At 40.8% G+C, this 17,198-nt stretch overlaps 1 protein-coding gene across 7 annotated transcripts in view; it reads left to right on the top strand.

The window, feature by feature from the left end:
- The window catches only part of ctbp2a (C-terminal binding protein 2a), a 68,656-nt gene extending 51,458 nt beyond the window's left edge, over positions 1-17,198 (top strand). For 5 of the 7 annotated variants that reach the window (XM_044214646.1, XM_044214648.1, XM_044214642.1 and 2 more), the window contains 8 exons: positions 4,116-4,270; positions 8,435-8,579; positions 9,378-9,584; positions 10,715-10,929; positions 12,687-12,817; positions 13,106-13,233; positions 13,314-13,437; positions 15,455-17,198. In XM_044214646.1, coding sequence (XP_044070581.1) covers positions 4,116-4,270; positions 8,435-8,579; positions 9,378-9,584; positions 10,715-10,929; positions 12,687-12,817; positions 13,106-13,233; positions 13,314-13,437; positions 15,455-15,638 — 1,289 coding nt within the window. In that variant the 3' untranslated portion in view covers positions 15,639-17,198. Of the gene's footprint in view, positions 1-4,115; positions 4,271-8,434; positions 8,580-9,377; positions 9,585-10,714; positions 10,930-12,686; positions 12,818-13,105; positions 13,234-13,313; positions 13,438-13,715; positions 13,808-15,454 lie in introns of those variants that run through there. The other 2 variants (XM_044214644.1, XM_044214643.1) reach the window with 2 other exon arrangements.

The following is a 17,198-nucleotide window of genomic DNA, read 5'->3' on the forward strand; positions in this document are numbered from 1 at the left end:
ATTTTGAAAATGTTTGAAATACATCTCCTGTAAATGTTTCTGAGCTGGGGCACAGCCAGTACAGCCAGCGGATCAATGAGGCATTAGCACGCTTACATTTATCGCAACTGTGGTTGATTTCTGGATACATTTTAGAAAATTTCACTTGGAAACGTTTGCTGCTGTGCACTTTTTAAAATTGAATCAAGGAGTTACGAGCACACATAAAAGACGAGTGCCCCTGCTTGAGAATGGCATCCCATATGTCATCCACTGAACCCTATTTCTAATTAACATTTCCCTCCTGGCATTGTTAGTGCAGTTAAAGCTTGTCACTGACGATTTTGATTGGTTCAAACTTCAAAATTATGATGGAGTCTACTCGACCTGTACTGGCAGGAGGAAATGTAGTGTAGTGTACTTCTGACAGTGAGACTAGAGATTAAAGCCATGAATCGTATTAACTTTGACGTGGCAGAGAAGGCCTGGAGGGATGGTGACAAAATGCCATTATGTATGATAAACATACTGGCTTTTTTTTTAGCTAAGTTACTGAAGGAAGATTTAGTTCTTTCTGTCCGAAACCAACAAGCTCCTTGAAATCACTGTTCAGGTATCCGACTCATTAAGACCCTCATTAACAGCCTTGTTAGGCGTTAATTATCTGCAGATTCATAAATGTGTTAAATGCGGTGCCACGCTCTGCCTTATTAGGCTGGAGAAAGGCTATTAGCCACCAGGAAATAATTAATCAACAGCATTTTGACCTACTTCCTACAAGTGACGCAGCGTTTTCCACCAGCTGCTTCTTGTCTATGTGTGTACGCAGTATAAGCAAGTGATTCTTTGTTCGCTGTTTGCCTCTCCTTTCGTCTCAGAGTGTGTGTTTGCGTGTGTTTTCAGGTGTGCACACGAGGCTGCCTGAGTAGCAGTGATATTTCCTTGTGTGTGGCTGTTATATGATAGAAGTATTTTCTTCCTCAGCCGGTCTGAGCTGTGATAATGAACTCGGCAGGAGTGTGATGAGGAGGCGCAGGGAGAGCTGTGGAGCCACAGGTGTGTTTGGTAGGCAGTCCCCCCCCCCCGTTGTCTTTAAGCTGAAATGTGGATCAAAGATCTGAGGGTGTGTGTGGATTAAAGGGGTACTCCAGCGATTTACTATTGCACTTTCATGAAGTTGGGAAACTCACAAGAGACAGATTAAAAAAATTGAAACAACACTGGCCAAGATATCCTGATTTTTAGAGTCTAGTTCCAAAAACACTGTACTACATTTGCCATAATGCAATTCTATAGCTTCTTTCATTAGACCAGCCCTGCCCCCTAAATCCCCACATCTTTCAAACTCCACACATCCAGTTTGTAACATAAGTCTCAAGCCCAAACTGTTGTGTCTCCAGACCCACAGGAGACATTACACAACAGTTTTCACATGTTGAGTAGCTCTCCTCATGATGAGCAAACTGAACTTCATGTGTGAAATCGGTGGAGTGCCCCTTTAAAGGCTCATCCACTTTTTTAAAAGTGATCAGTAGTGTCTTAGAATTCATCCTCCGAGTAGGCAGCTCAATTGAGATGTTATGCTTAAGAGATACGATGATACAAGCGCACTCAAGTTTTTTTCAGCCATCACCAGACTTTCCCTCCTCGCCCTGTTTCTCACTGCTCTCCTCCTTTCCTAGTTCTTCATCTTAAATGCCTTGAGTGGTCAACTCCTCTCCTACATGTCACCTCTGCTTGTAGAGATGTTTTGCTACACACCTCAGTTTCTCGCCTCTGAGATGTCTGAATGTGGTTCACCTGTCTCTGTGGTTTGATAGAAACAGAGAAAGAAACAGAGAGAACGCCACCAGTTGTTAGATGAATTAACACCAAAAAACCCCCATGTTAAAATGCCCAACTTCACAGCAGAAATAAACATGTTTACAGCCTGGTACAAAAAATGGTTTTCGTCTCTATAGCTAATTTCCCCCTTCATGACAACTGTGAGGGGGATGAATTTTTTTATAACTCAACAGTTTAAATTATATTAAGGCTTAAAGTTATGCATAATTAAGGACGTGGCCACTTTAAATGACAGGTGGGTGCCCTATCAGGTGGCTAGCCGCTAGGTGGTTCAGCAACCAGGCTTTATTTGGCTCGGCTCAGCTCCACCTCTTTGCCCATTTTTGGATTAGCCAGAGTCAGAGACTGCCAAGACGGCGACGGCCAGAGCCGCTGGGAGCTGCCCACATTGCGGACACTACATCCATGTTTTATACAGTCTATGGTTACCACAGAGATGTATGTAACTTGTAAAAGTTTGCTCGCTATAAAGTTCTATTATTTTCCATTTCACTTTGAGTTTACCCAAAGACCAGTTCAACTCAGGCATGATGTTGACAAGGCAAAATCATTTTAAGAAATAACTGATAAAAAGCGGGACACTATTTGTTACACTGAATTGGGTTAAAGATTTGTTTTAAGACTTTCTCTAACATGGAGCTTAAAGCCCCTGAAAACTTGATGTCAAATGTAAGTATTTCTCTGTAACATAAAGTATTCATAACTAATTAAGCAACAATCAGAGTTAAAGTTTGGAAAAATAACATTGTCGGTTATTATTTATTAAGCGTTTAGCCCTCAAAATCTCCGCTAATCTGCTTCATCAGGACTGTGTGGGTGTGGTGTGATCAGATTTTATTGACAGTGCTTTGGCAACATAAGCCAACAACCCAACAACTGGCATCAGTGTTAGATTCAAATTTTGCTTCATTCTGATTGGTGCATGGAAATATGTGTTATCACTTTTTTTTCCAACTGAGCTCTGCCCATTTCAAACCAGTGAGAAGCACACAGAAAAACGCAGAAATCTCTCGTGAAATAGCCAGAACTGTTCCAGCTTTGGCAGAAATGTTTGCATTCATGTAGGATCCCATCACTCATAGTAACAAGCTGGTTGAGAAAATAGGTTTTTAGGGCCTTTAAATTGTAGACTAGTACCAGAAAATACCATCTAATTAAAACTTGGATCAGTAATCAATGCAGCCTTTTTGATTTACTGAACAGAACAGAAAACGAGCCTACTGGTGCAGAATTGAAGCACAGTTAACTGAAACACTGCTACATTTACATGCACCTCTTGTTTTTTTGTTGGTTTTTTTTTGTATTTTATTTTCCAGTATGCGCATCTGATCTGTTTAAAGTACATATGTTAGCATGTTGTAGTTGTGCAGGTCACAAACACTGTCCTTGCTTCCCAAAATTGGAGGAGTTATAGAGACAGACATAGAGCGAGCAGGCTTGGATGTCCTCTCCAGCAGCGCAGATGTCACTAAATAAAATATTTCATAATCCTGCCCAAATCCTCTAATCACCATGACAACAGGCAGCAGGGAGCCAGAGAGTGGTGGTGTGTGGACCCCCCTTTCTCCTTTTTCTTTTCCCTCTTTTTAGTGGAATTTGGGTCCACACTGGTCCTTACTATTACACTCTAAAGAATACTTCACATTGATTTTAGGGAAATTAAGTTAATTGGCACATTCTAGCAGAGTCAGCTTAATCAGTCAATCTTTGAATCAGTCAGTCAAAACTCCTGGAGACGACCACAAGTTAGAATTTGATTATTGAATAACTGCTGATTTTCTTCAGTGTTGGAACGAGTCTTTTGCGCACACACACGCACACACACACACACACACATAGGAGCACAGACACAGGAGCACACACTGAAGGCCTGCTGGCTTCTGTACGGTGATAGGATAATGGAGGAGATGACCTCATGGGGTGAAAGGACCTGTTGCCTGGTAACAGTGTGGATAACCGCGAGAGAGGGGGGCATTCATATCGCCAACGTTGTGTTTTCAATGAGTGTGTGTGTGCGTGTGTCATATCGACCAGTGTTGCCAGGTAAGGGAGATGATGGTAGTGGTTTAAAGTAGAGAACTACACACACACTTGGGTGTGTGTGTGCGTGCGTGCATGTGTTAGTGATTTAGCCTATCACACAGGTGAAAACACACAGTCCCAGCCTGTGTAAACACTTCCTGCTGCTGGGTGCATTTCCTACATTTTACTGCTTCTTCTGCAGCTCACTTGACTGTCTGTGCCAGACATAAATAATTAACTCTCTCTCTTCTCTCTCTGTCTCTCTGCAGGTATTCGGCCCCAGATTATGAATGGGCCTATGCACCCACGCCCCCTGGTGGCGCTGCTAGATGGGCGCGACTGCACTGTGGAGATGCCCATCCTCAAAGATCTGGCTACCGTGGCTTTCTGTGATGCCCAGTCCACACAGGAGATACATGAAAAGGTACAAAAACAACATTTCAGACCCTTTTCATGTGTAATTTCTTTTTTTGAAAATTCAGCAGCTACAATTCTTGCTAATAGAAAATAACAGGATTTCATTACCCCCATTTTATTGTATATCTTTGTATTAGTTAAACCTGCACTAGCAAGAACCTGTAGCAATGAGCCTTTAACCCCTTATAAAACAGACTGCCATCCTGGGATGGCTCTCTAAGCCTTGTCCAAATTCTGGAGTGCCATGAGGGATCCTTATTTATGAGCTCATTTTAGCAGCCTTTGTTTATGTGTGTAAATAACTTTAATTAGTTCTTGTTGATTTGCTGTCAATTTTATGTTTGCTTGAATCAACACAAAAAGGAAATCTGGAGCTTATAGACATTAAGTTTAGAGTGGATACGTTTCAAATCTGCCTTACTACTCTGCCAAAAAAAAGTTAAAAAGGGGGTAAAAAATGAAGAATTAAAACTATGATGTGTCAGGTGGTGGAGCGGTAACAAGCAACTTCACCTATATATATTTAAATCATATCATGTTTCTTAAGAGTCCTACAGTCATACATTTGTCATTTCTGTCTTGATATTGTAGTTTTAATAATTATAATTATGGAACGTGGATTCATTCTTGACCTCACATATCTGTGATAAAATATTCTAAACTCCAGGTTTATTTACTAGCTTGTTTGTTGTTATTAGCCTATGAAGGGAGCTTTGGTCACATACTAATTATTATTTAAATAGCACATTTAAAAAATAAATGCTTTCTAAAGGACATAAAATCAAGAAGATGCATATATTGACTGGAATGAAATAAGAAATAAAAGAAACACTAACATTTTATTAAATTAAAAGTATTGTTTAAAGCGCAGAGACACAGAATAAAAAACAGTTAACAATTTTAGAAGAGTCAAGTCGAAAATAAATTTGAATTATATGTTGACGCTTCCTCCATATAGTTTAAATGTAGCTTATGCTGACTTTTACGTTTAATTTCTGATATCTTTGACAGCGAAGATGTGCAAACAGGAAGTGAGGCATAGTTTGTAAGCTTAACATACAGTACATGTAAGTGTCAGAATAGGTCAGACCACATAATGTTGTACTCTAGCAACATCTTCAGACTGTGCTGCTTGCTGTAACAACAATAGTTGTAATAGTAGGGGCAGGAAGTCATAAGCAGAAGCAGGCACACACACACACACACACACACTGCGATACTCGTATAGTATGAACTTTGAATGTGAGTCTTGAATAATTTGCCTGTAGTTGAATGCAGAAGAATCATCTCTCTCTTGCCTCTGTGTCTCCTCCTCTGTAATGTTTTAATAATATTTCAGCCCACTGGCTTGTTCCACTCTCCCAGTTCAACTAATGGTTTCATCACTGACTCTAATCCCATTGGGTGCTGAAGTGCTGCTTTGTTAAATAAGGAGGAGGAGGAGGCTGGTAATAGAAATTCAGTATAATTGTTCGGAGCCAGAGTGGGTGAAACATTTGTCTTATTTTACTGCCTATACACTGGAGCCAGTCAGTAGCAATTTTACAATCCAAGCTGGAGGGTTTGTGTCTTTACATTCAAAAAGAGAATAGGAAGGGCTCCACACACATGTCATATCAATTTGAGTGAAACCTTGTTCTAATTTACAATTAAAAAAGTAGTCAGTTTTACTTTTATGCCAACCTAATTGTGAATGAATGAATTTAGAGGTTACATGGAAGAATCTCTGTCCAGTAAGATGCTCTCGTAGTTATCCATTACACATACTGAAGACCCATCTGGGAGAATAGATGTTGGCAGCATTCCCACAAATATAACTGCACAGCAGAGGGTACAGATGGGGCACTCTATATACATACACACACACACACACACACACACACACACACACACACACACACACACACACACACACACACACACATTTTAAACACTTGCCAACAACCTCACTGCAAGTTTCAGTAGTGAAGTTCTGTTCACACACAAGTATATAAACAAACTAACACACCAAGCAAGCAAGCAAACGAAAGCACACTACTGTCTTTTTGCATGCGCTGCCTGGAAGTGAGCAGATGCAGCGATTAAGGGATCTGTCACTTAAGGAATGAGTGTAAACTGTAGTACTTGTGCTCTTAAAGTGTAACTGCAGGCCAGTGGTGACCTGCAAAAATTGTGTGGCCCCAGTTTGATTACACGTTAAAAGAAATTTATTAGAAAGCACTCATAGTCTATTACTAATACAGTACTGTCCTTGGAAAGATACACAAAACTTTTTGAATTACAGTAAGATAAAAAGGTGCTACTGTTTTAGTGGAAAGTAAAATTGCACTAAAAATCTCAACCACAGTTGAGAATATAATTGATAAAATTACGTGTATCTCGCTCATGCAGAAAAACACTACATCAGTCAGGACAAAAGAACGTTTCAAGAGAAATGGAGCATATCAGTACTTTGTCATACAAGAATGGCAGTGTTTTGAATTTCTTTCTTTTTGGGGGCATTTGGGCCTTTATTTGATAGTTGACAGTGTAGTGATAGACAGGAAACATCTAGAAGGAGAAGGATATTCAACAATGGTCCTCAGCTGGAATTGAACCATTGTTTTCCTCATGTGTCCCTCCATCCAGTGTAGACTCCCCACATTCGTCCTAAATCACTAAGACTTTTGAGAACCCTGATATAGACCAGTATATCAAATTTTCATGCACTATGAGACACAGAATTTATGGCACACCAGACCCCCAATTTACCTGATGCCCAGTAGCGTGTGTTCCTGTAATGAGCAAAATACACAGAGGAAGGGGAACAAAGTGCTAACAGGAGTGTGATATACATTGTGGTTATGTTTTAATGAAATTGATCAAATAATGTATTAAATTAGTCTTTGTTTTCGGCATTTGGGCCTAATCCAAATGGAATAGTTTGATATTTTGGGAAATTAGCTTTTTCACCAAGAGTTAGATGAGAGGATTGATACCACTTTATTCGCTAAGTTTGAAGCTAGAGCCAGCGGGCGATTAGCTTAGCACAGAGACTGAGAGCAGGAGGAAATCACTAGCCTGCCTTGCTCCAAAGCTAAAAAAAATGGCTAGCAACACCTATAAAGCTCACTATTTTAGTTATTGTTATATATTCACACTACGTAACTCCTTCTTTAACCACAAATGAATCTCCATGCTCACGTATTTCTATAAAGCTTTGTAAATGTGCCATTATACGACTGTAGAGTAAGTGTAGTGTGTTGCCATTGTCAAGGGCTTTATGTGCTTTGCAATATTCATGATTCCTTGCTGTAGGTAATAGCCCAGTAGCCACAATGTGAAGGTGCACATGCACTGTGACATGCCAGCTCAAACTGCAGAAGAGTTCTTTAATTAACACAATACAAAAACCCATTTGCTCACTTTTTCCACTCTTTATGTAAACTTGCTTTCAGTTTATATTCCTGTTGCTTAACAGTCGGCTGTGATTCTGTGTCATTTTCCAGCATCGTCTCCAGCCAAGCCTGCTGCTGGCCTGCTTTGCTCAAGTAATGAGATTAATGCATGAGCAGAGCTTTAACCTTGAATTTAGCATCCAGCTCCCAATACAGCTAGCTCCAATAAAAATGTTGTATGGAAATTCATGGCTATGCTAATCTTGCTGGATTAGGTTAATTCAGTTAGCGAGTTGTGAATTTAAACCTGTTATTTAGCAGCCGTGGCTTACAGCAGCTACTTGCTTATGCTTTCTGGATTTCTCAGGGACTGTCAGTCTACTTTATGCATCCACTCCAACCTTGTTTGCATACAGTCTGACTGAATGGATTGTGACATAAACCATCTTTGGCAAGCACTCATTATAAACACACAGACAACCACTCATATTTTAGAGCACACATAAATAATCAATTTGCATTTAGATGAAGAATAAGAACGGACATAAACTTAGGTCTAGGAAAATGGGAGGTGCTGAAAGAAGTTGCTCACACATAATGCTGTGGAAGAACCATCTGAATACGAATGTAGGGATGATATTGATTGATTAAGAACAATAATGACATTGTGATTATAATGTGAATGCAGAAATTTCCAGTTTTCTTCCATCTCTAACACAGCTAATGATTGTTGAGGAAATACTGATGTAATAAGACAGTGATGATGATGCCTCCTCCTCTTTAATGTCCCTCAGGTGCTAAATGAGGCAGTAGGGGCCATGATGTATCACACCATCACCCTGACCAGAGAGGACTTAGAGAAGTTCAAGGCACTGCGCATCATCATCCGCATTGGCAGCGGCTACGACAACATCGACATCAAGGCTGCCGGAGAGCTCGGTGAGACTGAGGGACAGATGCTGACAAAAGAGGGGGAACATGGATATAAAAAGAGAGGTTGTTCAGAAGCAGACAGTAATCATATGCTGAGAATAATGAACAAGGAGGGGTCGTATCTGCACATATGGCTCGTTCATTCACTACCACATGAGGAAAAAATAAAGAATAAATCAACAAAAACGGAAATGATGCATTATAGATAAGGATAGTGCACCTTTGGATGGGGGCCAAACCAAACTGTGCTATTGCTATATTGACTTAACGTAAACAACATATGTAACAGGAATTATTATACACTGTAAACAGAATATGTAATGGAAATGATTGCATATGCAGAGCAGATGCTCCAACTGATATGAAACTCTCCCTCAGATTCCCATTTGGCCCGTTCAGCATATGTTTGGTATGAGAGCAGGATTTAGTGTGATATCCTAATTATTGTCGTTTGTGGTAATACATTTCAGTACGCTGATATGGATTATTTTGAGAAATGTTCTTTTCATGGACATAATTAGCAGTTATAATTATCCTCTTATCCTTCACAGTTCCGTTTTATACACAGTGCATTTTTATTTTGTAGAAGGTCATAAAGAAAAGAAATTTCCTGCTAATTATTTTGTGAAATAAAAAGCTACAGATGAATCTCTCTTCAAAACAGCTACAGTAATTATAACCAACTATTATAACTATTAAATCTGTGAAGCAATTATATTACTTGTCATTTGAAGTATCTGTGTCATTCTCATCTTTTGAGCTTCATTGTTTTTTCATTTTTCTCTCCCATCTTACCTTTTCCAGGCATCGCAGTGTGTAATATTCCCTCAGCGGCTGTAGAAGAAACAGCAGACTCAACACTTTGTCACATCCTCAACCTGTACCGGCGAAACACCTGGCTGTACCAGGCTCTCCGGGAGGGCACACGGGTCCAGAGCGTGGAGCAGATCCGGGAGGTGGCGTCGGGGGCGGCCAGGATCCGAGGAGAGACGCTTGGCCTCATCGGATTTGGTGAGCTTTGGGGATTTACTGCAAGAGGTGATGGCACATTAAGTTTTAAAACAGCAAGTCAAAACGCTGTGTGTCTAGAGTTAATAAGAACATATGGCAACATATGTGGGAGTGTTTATGCTTGTGCCAGACAGTCTGAATTTGTTCTGAATGTCCAAACTTGACCTGCTTATTGTTTTGTTTATATTCAGAGGAGAGTGGGCAGTCATCCTTAAGTAGTGGATTGTTTCTTTTGGTTGACAGCAACTGTAAGTAGTCAGTAACTATATGACTACTATTATGGCCAGCAGACACCAGAAAAAGAGACAGCTTCTTTCAGACATATTAAAATGTATCTTATTTTACCTGCTCGTTTGAGATGAAATGTTTACTGTTTACTTAACCAAGTTTACTTAACCCATTTGTTGGTACTCATTAGGGCTGCAAAAAATATTATTTTCATTACTGACTAATCTGTCTATAATTTTCATAATTCAGTCTGTTAAACTACAAATATAGTGAACAAGACTAAGAGCTCACAGCCATGCTTGCAGCTCCGTGAGGCTGGATTTAGGCATAGCGGTGCTTTGAGCTAAATGCTAACATCAGCATGCTAACAAGCTCATAATAACAATGCTAACGTGATGTTTAGCAGGTATAGGCTAATGTTTACCATGTTAAAACCAAGTTAGTGTAGTGGGTTACCATGTTAACATTAATCAGTGGCTAATAAAAAAACATTATTCGTTTTTTGCGTATTTGGTCATAAACCAAAGTATTGGATACATTAACATTTTAATCTGATGATGATGCTAGATGAAAGGTTAAGGGATCATCAAAGGGATTATAATTCAACCTGAGGGGGACATGAACCAAAATTTATGGCAATCCATTCAATAGTTGTGGAGACATTTCACTCAGTACCACAAATGTCAACCTCATGGTGGCGCTAGAGGAAATTGCGTCTGGAAACCATGACTGTACCAGGTTTTCTGCCAATCCATCCAGAAGATGTTGAGATATCTCACAGGATAAACTTAAAACTTTGACCTGTTGGTGGTGCTAGAAGAAAAGTCAGGGGAATCAACAGAATCTGAATTATCTCTTAGTCCATGCTTTCTTTCCATCTCATTCCCCCCCACTCCCTTCAGGTCGCTCAGGCCAGGCGGTGGCGATGCGGGCCAAGGCGTTTGGCTTCAACGTGATCTTCTACGACCCCTACCTCCAGGACGGCTTGGAGCGCTCGCTGGGCGTTCAGCGAGTCTACACGCTCCAGGACCTGCTCTACCAGAGTGACTGTGTCTCCCTACACTGCAACCTGAACGAACACAACCACCACCTCATCAACGACTTCACCATCAAACAGGTATGGGGCCTTTAGTGCTGAGGAAGCTCCAGAAATGAATTGTATATCTTTTTAATATGAGCCTCAGGTGATGGAAGATGAAGGACACTGATTTTACTCTAATATTAAACACATGACATAGTCTGAGAAGCTGACAGAGCCTGCAGCTTATCAAAAACTGATAAACCTCAATTGGCAGTAGCTCTTTCTCACTACCCTAAAAAGCAGCCTGCACATTCTCCTCACTAGGCTACTGATTCCCAGATGGTTTGTTGGTAGCACAGCTTTAACCCAGCGGACTGGCAGTTGACTTGGCTGGCTACTGGCATTCCTTGGCTGCCAGCGCTTCTTTGTCGTCAACTTCCAATTATAGGCTGTTTAAACAACCTTTTAATGAGTGGTAAGATACTCGGAACAAGCACATGCAAAGAAACACTGGCGTTTGGAGGATCTCTATGGATCCAAAATAAGAGTTATGTACTGTACATGTGGGGGTGGATGGTGGTGGGACATCTTTTTGCGTTATTGTCTGTAATGTGGTGGGAAGATTCACTGTAATCAGTCTGTTCTTCCTCGCAGTTTCTGTTCTTTCTTAACTCACAGGTCAGTGTGACCCAAACATTGCCAAAGTTTGTGTGTGTGTGTGTGTGTGTGTGTGTGTGTGTGTAGTGGGTGTACGAGCATGTGCCGTCAAAGTGTGTTCTTGTGCATGTGCCGTCAAAGTGTGTTCTTGTGCACGTTCTTCACTGAAAATGAGCCAAGCATACTCACTTTCAGGTTGAAAAAAATATGATTGTGTCTCTCATTTGCTCTTAGTAAGAAGTGTCAATCGTTTCAACGTTCTTACATTAGAAACCAGTAAAAAAAAAAAAAAAAAGCTTTTCTCAGCAGTTAGATGGTATATATTTTCCCTGCAGTGTAATCCAACACACTGTATTTTCAAAGTCCATGATATGTTTGTGCACTTGCACATTCTGAGCAGCACACCACACCTATTGTGAGTTGCCAACAAAGCAGTGACGAGCCCAGGAATGCCACTGACCAGCCAAGTCACAGTTGTCAGCTGAGTGCGCTGCCAGGCCAGGCATGCAAGTTAACCAGCTGGGTAAATATGCAGCTAAGCTAACCACTGCATGTGCTTTAACCCCAAAATGTAATGGTTTACGCTTGGGGGACCAGCTTTTTGTCTCCAAATGTCAGGTGAGTCTGTCTCAACAGATTTTGTCCCCCTAACATGATAAATACAAGAAACACTCTTATCCTTTTAGTTATCCTCTTAGTCTTCTCCTGATGGCTGCTGCCACCTGGAGGACATAAATTGAACTGCATGTTGTGTTCAATTCAATGGTTTAATAACTATTTGAACCATGTACAGCTGCTGAAATGGACAGCTGCTTCAAAACTGAATATATTTTCACTAACTGTGTTATACGCTTTCAAAATAAAATCAAGTTAAATACAATGTATGTTCATCTGCATCATCTCTTACATGCTAGTTTCTTGTATACTCTGAAGAGCTTCTGTGAAGATGAAGGGATTAGTGTCATTTAAATGTCCCCTTTGTTTGAAAGGCCTTTTGTTATATTGTCCTTCTTTATTTGAAAAGCAGTTGTTTCCTTCCCGTGTTGGTCTTCCCACGCAGCATTGAGCCAATGACAGCACCTCTGGGTGTGCAATCTCAAAGCCAACACATGTTGATATGTTGAATGCTGAAATTATTATTGCGAGAATAAAAATGTATGTTGTGTGTGTGTGTGTGTGTGTGTGTGTGTGTGTAGATGCGCCAAGGCGCTTTCCTGGTCAACTCGGCACGGGGAGGGTTGGTGGATGAGAAAGCTTTGGCTCAGGCCCTGAAAGAAGGCAGGATACGGGGAGCCGCCCTGGACGTCCACGAGTCAGAGCCTTTCAGGTGTTTATGATCATCACACCCTCAACTTCGTATTGAAACGGCTGTTAACCATAAGTCTGTATTCATTTATTCAGTTCACATATGGTTTGATTTTAGTGTTTATGACAAGAATCTCACATATGTACACAAGGACAATAGTAACTGCTAATACACTAATAAGTGAAGGAAATAGATGGCCAAAACCCAGTGATATCAAGAAAATCAGTTAGAAGAAATGTGTCTGTTTTCTTCCTCTTCCATATCTGCATCACTTTGTTTCTCTTGTTTCTTTCATTTGCTGTTGATCAGTTTTTCCCAAGGTCCTCTAAAAGACGCCCCCAACTTGATCTGCACACCCCACACTGCCTGGTACAGCGAGCAGGCGTCACTGGAGATGAGAGAGGCCGCCGCCACAGAAATACGCAGAGCCATCACTGGTATGGAGACATCTTTGATTGCACACACTCCTGCATTTTGGATTCTCAGCTCACCAATTTTCAATCCTGCTCCGACACAGGCCGTATTCCTGACAGCCTCCGAAACTGCGTCAACAAAGAGTTCTTTGTTACCACGGCACCCTGGGGAATGATGGAGCAGCAGCAGCCTCAAGTTCACCCTGAGATGAATGGTGCTGCCTACAGGTAGGAGGTGGATTTATATGAACTCAGCAGGCTACTCTCATCGCATGGAGATCACCTCTGTCATCTCAACAGCTGCAGTAGATGAGGCTTAACACGTGGGGGAGGGGTAGTCTAGATGTTCATATGTATTTTTGTCACAATTCTGACTTTCTTTTCCTGAATATTAGGCTGGGTCCTAGTTTTTGTAGCGTATTTATACATAGAAGTTGGCCCAAATGAATTTGTCCCTTTTTAAGTTTAGGCTCTTCGTTTCTCAGTCTCTATATTGTCTCAACCAGAATGAACTGCTTCTCTCACACAGCCGAGTGAACCAAACCATGGTACAGGCCATAGCAACGGGGGGAATGCACGACAAATTATATACCTAATTCTCAAACAGGTAAATGAATACTACCACTGCTGGCCCACAGGCCAGAGCAAATGAACTACATCATTTATAAAACCAAATCCCATTGAAATCTGTAGCCTTTTTCTGCTTCACACTCTAACTCACATGTCCTGCAACTTTACCCACTCTACCCAGCATCTCATCAATTCCCTAAACCCCCCCACCACCACCCTGAAACAGAAACACAGCACACAGGATCACTCTAATGTTGGACATTTTTAAAGTACATACATTTACAGTTACATGTGACACACTGGAACTCAAGAGTAGAATAAGTTGCCATTTTTTTGTGATAGTGAAGTGACGGGAAAAGACAGAAGGCAGTAAGGTTTTAGTTGTGGAGCTTTTTCCATTGAAAGTAGAAGAAGAGGACATAGAGTTATGTCACTGTGGGGAAGGAAGGAAGGAAGAAAGACAGATACAGATACTCATTTGGTGGAGATTGTGATGAGGGCCTCACAACAATCAAGGAAAATCTTGAATTATTGTAAAACCCCTAGCAACAAACCTGCTATATTATCAGATATTTTATTTGCAATAATTCACCCAAATTCAAAAAAAAAAAATCTCACTTACTGGGGACGCTATTTCTGGGAAAAGATGTTGCTGATTGTTTTAATGTGTAGGTTAAAGGCTAGGTAATGCATTTCAGAAGATTTTTTTGTTATATTTCTTGAAATTCTCTTTACAGCCTGACAGCAATCAATAAATCAAATGCTAAAAATCCAGTATCTGTGGCTGTCGCGGGCCTGTAATAAGCCCATCCAATCATTTCATTCAGTCCGGATGAACTGATTGGCTGGCCTAACTGCCTGCCTACCTGCGCGCACTCTGCCCGTGCACTCATTGCCCGTGAAAATGTGTTTTGGGGGAGTGGCTTTGAAGGGAGGCCTGAAGGGAGGAGGTGGGATTTTTTCAGCTGTCTCGTTCTAGTTTCTCCAATGTTACCTACCCTAGCTTTAATGTATTTTCTCAATACTATGAAACAAACAAAATTCCATTGACCTCCACTGTATTGAGTTAGCTGCAGAAATCTCAGAGATGGGTATCTTAAAACCTGAGCAAATATAATAATGAAAACTATCTGTATGGATAACTACCATGGGGGGGAGTGAGTTTTTTTTTGTAATTTAGGTGAATGGCCCTTTAACGTCCTTCCCTACACCAGATTAGGACCCCTAACATTCTCATTTATTGCCTCCATGCTGCAGTGGTCCTTGCCATGTTTAACGTTGCACCATTTCTAAATATTTTGTTTCATAGAGGTGATCATGCTTAGTGAGTCCACCAAAACTAAGATGTTTTGATTCTCTTTAGTGTTTATTTGTATCCCCAAAAGTACATCAGTATATCTAATTCATTTTGAATTACACAATTTTTCAGATTTCATGTGTTGATTCTGTATTTCTTAAAGTCTGCTTTAAATTAGCAGTTACTTCAGACAGTAATGATCAGGAGCAACAAATATTAGTTTCAAACTTTGTATTGGAAAAAAAAGTGGAGTATATCAATGATCAGCCATTGAGCAGCAGCAGACTTTCTCCACGATTTTGTCATTTTGCAAAATAAAACGGTTACTTTTTCTTTGCTCTTTATCACACCTGTTGATCACTTCCTGTCCATCTCCAGATTCCCTCCTGGTGTGGTGGGCGTCGCCCCCGGCGGGATTCCCGGACCTATGGAGGGGTTGGTGCCTGGGGGAGTGCCCATTGCCCACACCCTGCCCCCTGGTACCCATCCGTCACAGGCCACCTCCCCCAACCAACCCTCCAAACATGGCGACCCCATGAGAGAGCACATGACTGAGCCGTAGGACTGCTGCTGTAACCGAGTAAGGGGGCTAAAACCGATGTAAACTAAAACCCAGCGACCTACCAACTCAACCATCCAACTGTACGCTTGACTTCAGCCATCTTAACCTACCAGCAGGCTGCCTGCCGGGCAACGTTTCACACATTTTCTTTTTGTATGAAACCACTAAGCCCAAGTGAGGACAGTGGATGTTGATACACACATGAGCTGCCACACTGAGATGGGACTGACCGTCAAACTCATGCGTCAAAGATCTGAAACATTTCCTCCCCCATATCTGTTTTTGTTCTTCATTGATATAAGTGATATTTTTGTTTTTATCTTCATTTTTGAGTATATTTTAGGGTGATTCCTCCTGACTTCTGGGACACATTGACATTACCACGTGCAGGATGGAAAACCGACCCACCCTCCCTGGTTTAAAGGAAGAGCTTGAAGGGACAGTGACTTCATAAACGCTCTGTCAAGCCTCCGTTTCCCCACCGTCCTCGTCAATTTCACCCATTTCAGCGCAAACGTGTCTTGTGCTATTTTGTTTTTTTTTTATTTTCTTCTGTTTATCCTATATTCTGTGTTTCTTTTGCAAGTGAATATTTTTTTCTGTTCGTCAGTGTGTGAAAATGAATGGATTTACAGTTACATGTATGTTTAGCAGGCAAGAAAAGTCAGCTGATGACAACAGCAGCATCTGCCGTCTCCATCAGAAATCTGGACTCTTTTCTAATCGTTGTGGCTGGGGCCCTCTGAATGTAGAGACAAAATGCGGGGCAGCAGATGTGGTTTCCAGTTCCAGGAAGAATATTTCAGCTTGTGAGGTAAAAATGACCCTTTTCAACCAAAAAAAGTAAAGAAAAAGAAAAAAATAGACTGACATTCATGGTTATATATTGTATGTTGAGTGTGTCACCTCAATTAAATATTGCTGTTGTAACTTTTCCAACTCTGCTGAACTGAGGTACCTACAACATTTGTTTACTGTCCCAAAAATGATCTGTTCGCATCCAAAGGACCTACAGTACATTGCAGAACCAGCTAGTGAGGTAGAAAAGTGTTTGGAAAAATAAAAACAGTAAATCTCTTACTGACTCAGGAAAAAAATTATATCAAATATGTCCAAATCTGAACAGAAAAGAATTAAAACCAAGTCTGGATTATTGCTTTTCATGTCTCCACCTCTTTCTCCATTGTGGTATTTTTTTATATATCAAATGTATCAAAAGTTTTTTGATGTTAAAGATTTTCAGTCTTGTTAGATTTGTATTGCCTTGTTAAATGTTCTTATAATCATAGTCTTATGTGACCAACCTCACCCTCTCCTCCTCAAAGTTTCTTTGTTTTTCCGCTCTAATGAAAACCAGCTGTGGCTCTCGGAGGCATCGTGCCCTCTATGAACAACAGCAGCCACTTCCATCCCGTTTAGCCCCACGACGTTAGCAAGAGATGGCTGCTAGCCGATTGTTTGGTTTTTAGTGTGAGTATTTGTATTTGTTTCTTGTACAAGGTGAACATATAGCATACAGTGCAGCTGGAAACAATAAATAAAACTTACTGTTCTGATTGA

Source organism: Siniperca chuatsi, linkage group LG11, assembly GCF_020085105.1.
Source record: "Siniperca chuatsi isolate FFG_IHB_CAS linkage group LG11, ASM2008510v1, whole genome shotgun sequence".
In the NCBI taxonomy this organism is placed as follows: Eukaryota; Metazoa; Chordata; class Actinopteri; order Centrarchiformes; family Sinipercidae; genus Siniperca; species Siniperca chuatsi.